The 9,686-nt window shown below is 37.7% G+C and overlaps 1 protein-coding gene across 4 annotated transcripts in view; it reads left to right on the top strand.

Moving 5' to 3' along the window:
• The window catches only part of NAP1L1 (nucleosome assembly protein 1-like 1), a 25,087-nt gene extending 17,930 nt beyond the window's left edge, over positions 1-7,157 (top strand). For 2 of the 4 annotated variants that reach the window (XM_009579551.1, XM_009579550.1), the window contains 6 exons: positions 1,528-1,673; positions 1,760-1,779; positions 3,028-3,150; positions 4,160-4,192; positions 4,593-4,643; positions 6,435-7,157. In XM_009579551.1, the coding sequence (XP_009577846.1) occupies positions 1,528-1,673; positions 1,760-1,779; positions 3,028-3,150; positions 4,160-4,192; positions 4,593-4,643; positions 6,435-6,470 (409 nt within the window). In that variant the 3' untranslated portion in view covers positions 6,471-7,157. The remainder of the gene's footprint in view (positions 1-1,527; positions 1,674-1,759; positions 1,780-3,027; positions 3,151-4,159; positions 4,193-4,592; positions 4,644-6,434) is intronic. The other 2 variants (XM_009579552.1, XM_009579553.1) reach the window with 2 other exon arrangements.
• The last annotated feature ends 2,529 nt before the right edge of the window (positions 7,158-9,686 follow it).

The raw sequence follows: 9,686 nt of genomic DNA, 5'->3' as shown, positions 1-9,686 counted from the left end.
ATGCATATAAATAAAAAAATCTAATCAGTATTTATCTAGGAATACTGTTCTGCAATCACTAAAGCTGAATTGGAAGGCGGGTGGTGTTATCTTTTTGTAGGCCTTGATAGCTTTTGTCAGAATTTGTTTGATCACTTCTTTTAATCTTTCTGTATTTCTGACATGCAGCATTTTGGGAGGTCTATTCCAGTTTTACTTTCTATATTGTGGTTGTCCAGTTTGTTTTATGAGTGTTGAATGTTTGCCTCTGAGTGTCTTTCAGTTGATCTATTTGAGAAATGGAGAACAGTTATCTCCTATTAACTCCAGGTTCCTCAGGATTTTAAAGAGCTGTCACACTCCTTTCTCTGTGATGTCTTTTGTTCTAAATTAGCTGTTATTCCTCACACTAAATAATCTCTTTATTCTGTACATGTCCCTTTTCTTGTGAACATGAGAGAAACGCGAGTTGTACATAATTAGCCTTATGGGTACATCAGAGCTCTATGCATCACGGCCTGTTCAGTTGCTCTCGTGTTAATGTCTCTTCAATGTTCTGACTGCTCTTCTGAGTGATAATAACTAATTTAGAGCCTATCATTGCATAGTCAGGGTTGGTTTTACCCATATATTAATCTGCAGTTACTGCTACTGACTTTTTTTTTCCTCACTTCATTTCCCAGTCACTTAATGTAACATATTTCTGCAAATGTCCTGTAAGATTTAGTCTTAAGTGCTTGAATAGCTTTGATCAAACTGTTTTGTCTTCCTCAGTTTGGACTGTTTTTGAAAAGCATAAATCCTGGTAGAGGTTGCTGTAAAATGACACTCTGCTGTGAAAATGATTTTTTCCTAGTCCTTGTTTTGTTTTAACTAAGACAGCCTCTTCTTATCCCAAAACAACTCACCTCCTTCCTTTGAATCTTTAAAGGAATCTAATCAGAAACTTCTGCACATGCAGACGGTCTTATTCATGTGACTTCTTCATTTACATGCCCGAGAATTCTGTCTCAGTATCAGACAAGCCTGTGGGCATGATTTAGCAGGATAGAGTTAAAAAAAAAAAACCACAAACCCAAAATGCAAAAAACCCACAAACAACTGAAAACCAACCAAAAACTACACACCTGCTTGATGCATTATTTTAGAGGCTTATTGATTACAATGATAGGTGTGGTAAACCTTGGCATATTACTAGCATGACCGAATATGACGTTACCTTATAATGCATAGGTAGCACTAAAAATTATATGACACCATTCTTTTGATAGGAGACTAGGTAGAACTTGGTAACAGATGAAATTCAGTATTTCAGAGATTGAGTGGGGAAGGAGAAACTTTTGGATGAAAAAACTTCAATCCTAAAATGAACCTGTTACTTTTGTTCTCAAGAATATAAACTAATGAAAAGATAGCACTGAATAAATACTACCCTTAATATTTTATATTCACTGTATCCCTTGCAGTTGTGATAGTCTCAGTAGGTACCCGTAACAAGGGGAATGGTATTAAGTTGCAACTATTTTTTTCTTTTTCTTTCCTCTCCAGTTGCCAAATAGACTGGAAAAAAGGAAAGAATGTTACTTTGAAAACTATTAAGAAGAAGCAGAAACATAAGGGTCGTGGAACAGTTAGAACAGTGACAAAAACTGTTTCCAATGACTCTTTCTTCAACTTCTTTAGTCCTCCTGAAGGTAAACTGAACATTAGTTTATCTGCATTAACTTTAAATGTAGTATGTACTTCACTCACTTGTTTCTTCCTTTTTTTTTTCCTACAGTTCCTGAAAGTGGAGACCTGGTAAGCTGGCTTATTTAAAATAAGGGGCTGGAGGGGAAACACCAGTAGAAGAATTCATGCCTTTATATACAAAGTGTTTGTTGAAATTGTTTGGGAATTTGTTAAACAGCTTCAGATCTAACTGTTTCTGTGTTTAACTGAGAATACTTGTGATGAATAGTATGTATTTGAGTTTTCTTTATTAGAAGGATTATTTGTTGAGTTGGATTTGTTGAGTTCAGTTTAGTAAATTTTAACAGCTTATCCTTCCTGAAAGCTACCTTGTGAATTGTTAACAGTTGTACAAATGTAGTGATCTTCGTTATTAGCCTTTTGGTCTAATGGGTGGTGTAAGTCTCTCCCTTCGGGCATTGTTTGGATGATCTTCTTGAATGGCTGCATGTATCCGGTTTGTATTTTATGCTGTTAAAAAATTCCCAAGCTATTAACTCCTGGAGAAAGTAATAAAACAAGAATAGAAACTGCAAGAGCCCACTCTTCTGTGTGCTTACTAGTAGAAAACTCTTGTGGCAATAAGCCATGTTTTTGTAAGGAGGAAAACTACCAAAAACACTTAACAGTGCTGAATACATCATGCAGCTTGAATGAAAAATCTGATGAAAGCCTCCAGAAGCATGCTGTTAGAACTCCAATTGGCATCGACACCAAAAGCTGTGTGTTCATAATATTAAAAAAAAAAAAAAAATCAAACTTTTTGAATTGAAGATAACTTCTCAGATGGGAGACAGCAGAACACTTGATGTGTAAACAAAAGGAGTGAAAACCTGGGATTGGATCGGAGAGCATTTTTAGGTGTTCAGGTGCTTCACAATGGCTTGCTTAATGGGAATCATGGAGGTGATGCACTGTAAGAATCAGAAGTAACTTGTAAAATCTTTAATTAGGCTCACCTGGCTAGTGTTTAGTTCTTAAGGGTATTGTGCATACAAACTGAAAGTCTATGGGAGGTATCAAACAATTTTTCTACTTAGAACAAAAGCAGGTTGGGAAGAATAGAACTTAAACTCCAGAATTTTGTATAATTAAGCTTACTGAAGAAGCAACCCCCCATTGTGTAATGCAGGTAGGCTGTTTAAAGCGTAAAACTTGACTCCACAATTTCAATTCTATAAAGCAAGTCCTGAAGCAAAAAAAGTCAGCACATGAAATTGGTATAAATCTGACCACATCAAAAACTGTGCAACTTGTGTCTTTGTGTAAAAAGTAGTTATCAGCTTATGGTTTAGGAAATAATGTTGTTTTATGCAGGATGATGATGCTGAGGCAATCCTTGCTGCAGACTTTGAAATAGGTCATTTCTTGCGTGAACGTATAGTCCCCCGATCAGTATTGTACTTCACAGGAGAAGCTATTGAAGATGATGATGATGATGTAAGTACGATATTCTTTCAAAATGCTAAAAACTTTGAATTAATGTTGCTTAAAGACTTCGAGCAATTTCTGACTTTTATAGTGTTGGTATCCTTAGAATGGGATGTATCAACATTAGTTTCAGCTGAGCTTCCTAGTGTTCAGTAAAGAGCAGCACGAAGGTAATTCATCTTTGAAGTAGTGACTTGAGAGTTTTGTGGCAAAAATAGTGGTAGAAGCTGAACGTTTAGAGGATGTCTGAGTTGAATTTTGTGTATAAGGTATTCCTAGGGTGGTGTACCCAGTACTTCAGTAGAACTATAATGAGCTGCCAGAGAACAAATTAGTCTATTTATCTAGCTGCTCAGCCTGTTCTTTGTGCTTACAGTGATACTGGGCTACCAAGTTCCTTGAGATTCAAGGGCACTCTTCTTAGAAAATGATAGATAAGCACATTCAAAGCATGCCAAGATATTCAAAGCAAGCTCTGCAAAAGCTTGAATTAAGTGCTTTAAAGGAGCTAAGCTTGAAAAGCAAACCACAAAACCCCAGAACTTTATATGGGTAAAATATTTTCTCTCCCCTGTCTCCACACAAACAAGGACAGTTTGACAGTTTGATTTGGCTAAGATAAGTCCAGCCCTAAAATTAATTTTTAGAATGTAAAATGGTAGCCCTTAGCCCAAAGCCTTGGCTGGGGGAGGTAGAAGAGAAGTGACTGACTGTACAGATTGCCTTACGCTTTGAGACACCCTGCTGGCCAGAAGTTGTTATCACAGTCTAAGAAGCTCTTCCAGTGTTGCGCATAAAGAACTTAAGGTAGACAGTTTTCTCTGCCAGAGCAGAGCTTAAGAGATTGAACATTGTTCATGCTGGTGCGTAAAGCATTTTTAAATCCATCAGATACAGGAAGTTCTCTTAGAGCACAATACAGTGTGGCCTCTGGCATCTACTTGAGTTATCTGGCTATACTTGAGCCATAAATGGCTGCATTTATGACACTATCAAAACCATTTATTTTCTCTCCTAGTATGATGAAGAAGGTGAAGAGGCAGATGATGAGGTAAGTTGACAGATGGCCTTGATTTAAATGGTTTAGCTTTTGTAGTTTATCTGGAATAAAAGTTCCTTTAGTTTTTGAATGCTCTGGACACTAAGTTTAAGTGTTACTTATGAATGGAAGATACAATACTTTGTTTTGTGGATCTAGGGTGAATATTAAAAGAAACCAACAAAACAACAAAAAAACGAAACCAAACAAAGACAACCCTAAGGTATCTTACAAATCAAGTTGCAACTGATGTCTAAAGATGTGCTTTGTGGAGTGTAAACTAATACAATATGCATAACTTAAAGTGGTAATTAATGTATTTAAGAGTAGAATGTAATCTTAATTTTCTTAAATGGCTCAAGAAGCTGAATGTGGATAAGCTAGAGAAATACAAACAAGTGTTTTCTTTCAGGAGGGGGAAGAAGAAGCAGATGAAGAAAATGATCCTGATTATGACCCAAAAGTAAGGAATTAAAGAGAATGTTTGAAGTTTGTGTATGCATACACACACTTAAAATTTTATGTAGGTTAAGTCTTGATTTTTAGTTTGTTTTTAATCAATAGTTCCTATTATATTGGAGAATGTTTTGGCTGAGGCTGTTTCAGTCCCAGTTCTGACAGAGTAATATTGGTAAAGCAACTTTTTAAAAGTTCTTTCTACAAGAATCATTTTGTGAAAGTAACTTTTGGCTTTGAGCACTGAAATCAGTCAGGCTTGGTTTTCTATAAACTTGTCTTGCAGCAAGTTGCTGCTAATGATGAAAATGTTCTATAATGGTTTTAAGGACATGCAGAGAACTGAGTAATCCAGGTTCAGTTTTTGGGAACTTGTCACAAGCTGACTCTGGCACAGATTTTGCCAGCAGAGTACAAAACTGAGGCTTTTTCAGGGTAGATAATAGAAAGTCTTTTATTGCTTGAGGTAGCAGAAGTCAAGGTTCAGGAACGCATCCACAGCCAAGTACTAAAATGTGAACAGCCAAGAGCAACTGGCCGCTTTCTTATTTCATGGGAAGGGCAAATGAGTGGTCAGGCTCAGATTGCTGGAACAGTCAATTCATAGCTTTTTCCTGGCTGAGGGAAAGGCATGTTTAGCCACTGGAAAGCACCTGATGGTGGTAGGTGAAAGTTGCAGTCATGAAAATGAAGTCTGTGTGAACTAAAAATGTCTGCTGCGAAATATGCTTGCAATTTCAAATGAGGAGGCAGCATATTTTTCAGTAGGAATGGTTTGAGCTACGATCTAAGTACTATTGAAAGAATTGCATAATCTGAGCATTGTACCTGGAAAGATGTAGGGTATAGAATTATTAATCAAAATGTACAACCTGTTGGTCATGTTTCATCTGCTATAGTGTATTCAAATTGCTTCCTATTCAAGAAAGTTTTGGAATCAAAATGAAACAGCTGCAAGATGGGCTTCTTATTTCCACCATTTCAGATTGCTTTTCTAGGCTAAACAGAACTGAGAAGGGGCAAGACTGTATGTTCAGTTTCAGAGAGAACTGCCAAAGGGCTAGAGACACTAGTGGTACTACAGTGTATTGACACAAGAATAAATAGTTGTAAGCTGATCACAGGCTGAAAGCCAGCTTGACTTTAGTAAAGCACTGTGGTCCTAGAATAGCTATCCAGACCAAGGTAGTGGAGTAAAACTTGCAACTGAACTCTGCCCCCAAAAAGCCTTTTCCTTAAATTCCTATTTTACTGTCAGATATTGTTGGTTGTCTGTTTCAATATAACAAGAAATTTCCACGATAGAATTTTCTAACAGCTGGAATTTATTGCAAAAGATGTTTCCAGAGTGTTAAGAACATACCATGATTTGGTGTTTCATTGCGTTGCTCTACAGCGGCTTCTGGAGTAAGGCTGTGCCCTTGTTACTGACCACAGGAAGTTTCTTTTGCCTCAAACTGCGTAGAAGGCCTGGATGCTGCTTCTGAGCCGAGTTGTTTGTTACTATGCATAAGTCTCCTCCTCCTTTTCCCAGTTTCAGTGTCTTTCGGTGTATCCTACCACACTTAGTTCTGATCAGATTTTTTTTCTGGATTATATACGTATGCACTAACAAAGCCAAAATAAATGCATTGCCACATCCAAAAGCAGCAGTATTAGTAATACTGGGCAATTAGGTTAAGGGAAAAGATGAAAGAAGAACTTGAATACTGGAACTTGAGAAAGTATGCTTAGCAATACTAATAGCTCTTTTAAAACACTGATATCTGTAAACTGATGTTTCCTTTTTTCTCAACAGAAGGATCAAAACCCAGCAGAATGCAAGCAGCAGTGAAGCAGTGTGTATGTGGCCTTGAGGATTACCTGCACTGTAATAGCCTAAACACAACTATTAGTTACTTACAGCCTTATGTTTTGTATCTTGGTAGAATTAAGTAACCAATTTGTTAAAAAAAGAAATCAAACACATAAGAACCAGTTTAAAATGTAGGTTCAATCTACCTAGCATTTTAACAGTATAATTTTCTGCCAATATGTAGAATGCAGTAAATCCCCTAAAGCATGAATGTTAATTCATTGCTACATAGTTTGGTTCTTGTGAAGTCTTTGTCATGTAGCTATTAGACTGCAGCTGTAAAGATTATCAGAACTGTTAACTGAGACCAATATTTGTTTAGAGAAAACTCTCCTGAAGAACCAACCAAAGTATTTTTCAGCCCAGTAGTCTGAACGGGTTTAAGTCTGCTTGCACTAGCTGTGCCTTCATTACTTTGTTATAGAAATGGCAGTGACTTGTACTAACTAGGAGATGATGCATTTTGAATTTGACTACTTGAGAAGACTAGTATAACTTGTTTAATTTCCAGCAAGACCACATTAAACATTCATAACTGTCAGCTTGTTTATGCTATGGGTTTTGTATTTTATGTGACATAGTGATCTACGAAAGAAACCTAGTCATCATATTAAGGTTATTGTTTACCACTGGGGTGTGAATAAAACCTAGTATTTTCAGAAGCTAGTCTTGTTTTATTATGATGTGTGTATCTGCATTTGTAAACTGGTAAGGCATATCTTTCATGCTGCAGTTCACTTTTTACTAGAAACGGAAGTTGAGAGTTACTGAAAAGTAAATTATATAGCATTTTAAAACCAAACACAATAGTTTGGAAAGTTTGATCCATACTTGCCATTTGCAGTGTGATACTTGTGAATCTGAGCTAGATATTTCAGTGATTGGTTGACACTGCCATTTTGGAGAAGACAGGTTTTTAGAAGTGGGGCTAGATCTGATAAAGGACTTCGGTATTGCTGTGCCTGACTCTAAGGCATTGGTTATTAGTATGAAATCTGGAGCCCAGAAGGGTGCCTTGGATTTCGAGTCTGTGCAGTCACAGCTGGGTTGTCCTGAACAAAATCTGCCCTGCAGCCTAAGGGAGTGCTAGAACACTTAGCTGTGTTCTAGTTTGTACTCACTGTATCAAGCATCTACAGAGGAGGAAACAAACCCCAAGGAATTCATCTCTCCTCACTAACGTTCTGTTCACTACACTTCTGTTTGCACGTTCTGGTCCATATTGGACCAAACTTTGGACCAATATGGACAAACCACACTTTGTCCATATTGGATGTTCATTGTCAGTTGAAACATATGGGCTAGAAGATCTCATACTAACCTTGCCTCTAGCCTAGCAGTGGAGGTGCTCTTGAGATGTGGATTTGAATGCACTCAGCTTGAAGAGACTATGCGCTGATGTCTTCCATTTGAGTTTTCCCAGTAGCAATATGCTTCTGTACCCTGTGCAGTCTTGTCCTTCACAGAACTATAGAAGTTCTGATCTTTTAAGCAAGTACCTAGATAAATTTTTGAGGGACAGGAAGGTCCTTGTAGGGTTGGAAAGAAATGCCCAGCCTAGACATGGATCTATTTCTGCAGTAGCTACTCTTTTTTCTTTTTTTTTCCTTGCCACTGATATACTGACATAGCCATAAAGGGTTAAAGGTTTGAAAAGAGCCAGGCAAGCAGGAGGCAACAGCCACATGAGTATGGGGCTGGTGGAAGAGTTTCTCTAGCATGTCTCTTGCTTGGAGGGTAAATAATACAGAACGAGGCTTATCCCAAGTGCCCTTCTGAATCCTCAGCTCTCTTAGAGGAAGAAGGTCTAGTGTGCTCTGACTAAACTGATTTTTTTTTTAATTCCTTTGAATTGAAGGCTGAAATACCGCACTACTTCATTTCAGAATCCCTGTCAGGTTTCATCTATCTTCTCTCCAGATATTTATGGATTTGGGAGAAGGAGCTCTTGTTATCTATAGCTGTATGTAAAACAGTGCTGTCGAAGCTGTGCTCTTGGGTGTTTTTTAGGTAACCCGTAGATCATAATGTAGAAAAATACAGTAATGAAAGTTAACACACAGCTTACCGGAGAGTGTGATGTGGTTGTGTTCTTGTGAATGACATACATCCTGACAGAATATGCTTATCCTTTGAGGCACTGACCCTGCCAGGTGTTTGGGTATCACTTGGTCTCTTCTCTGAAGATCTCCCAGGAGTAAGTTTAAGTTTAAACTTCAGGGCATGTGGAGACCAAACTGATGGTATGTTATGAGCTTGAGCAGTCATTAATATGGGGCTTTGGGACAGAAGAAGTATCTGAAGTCCTTACTTAGATCTAGCCCATTTTTACTAACAGCATCTGGCAACTGTATCTTAAAAAGAGAAAGCACTGTTAAAAGTTGTCCGATGAATTTCAGAAATCACTGTTCTTAAGAAATTTGGCTTGTGTTTCCATTGCTTTCTCATTTAATATCTTTATATTATACAATGGGATACAATATTTGAAAAGGGGAGGTGGTAGATATCAAAGCTCACCTGCAGCCTGCAAGATCCAGAGCCATGAATCCATCTCTGTTGACAGATTTTGGTAAGCTTCTCTCTAGATTGACTTGCTAGTTCTAGATCAGCAGTTCTTGTGCTCTCCAGACTGCAGCAAAAGGAAGGATATAGTCATACAAATTGAGGTGCCAGTTCTTATGGCATCAGTTAAATAAAAACTGTTTTGGTGCTTAACGTAGTTTTGTGATCAACGACACTCTTGTTTAGCAGTTCTGAAAGGCAGTATGTAGCAGGAACATTAAACTTTCAACATTGTTTGGAGTATTGTGACTCATTCTTTTCACTTCTCATGGATTTATACCAGCTGTAGAGAAACTGTTCATTTAGTATTTGAGGAGGATAAGTTACCTTGTTGTTAACAAGTTCAGGCTAGGAAAACATGTCTTGGTCAGTTATTGCAGTACTGCACCAAAATTTAACATCTGTGTAAATGATGTCTTCTGTCCAGTTTTGGTTGCTGTATTGAAGGGAGAATTATCTTAGGAGAAAAATGGAGGGTTGGTGAGGAAAGAGGTAAGAGAATTAACTGAGACTTTGGATGAGAGGGAAGGGCGCTCAGAGCTTATGCTTGATGGAGGGGGATGCTTCTTCGTAATTCTACACTTTCAGCAAATGTAGATTAGATTATGTTGGCACTCAAGTGTGTTCCTGTGT

Source organism: Fulmarus glacialis, unplaced genomic scaffold, assembly GCF_000690835.1.
Source record: "Fulmarus glacialis isolate BGI_N327 unplaced genomic scaffold, ASM69083v1 scaffold48906, whole genome shotgun sequence".
In the NCBI taxonomy this organism is placed as follows: domain Eukaryota; kingdom Metazoa; phylum Chordata; class Aves; order Procellariiformes; family Procellariidae; genus Fulmarus; species Fulmarus glacialis.
This window is presented reverse-complemented; position numbering and strand designations above follow the sequence as displayed.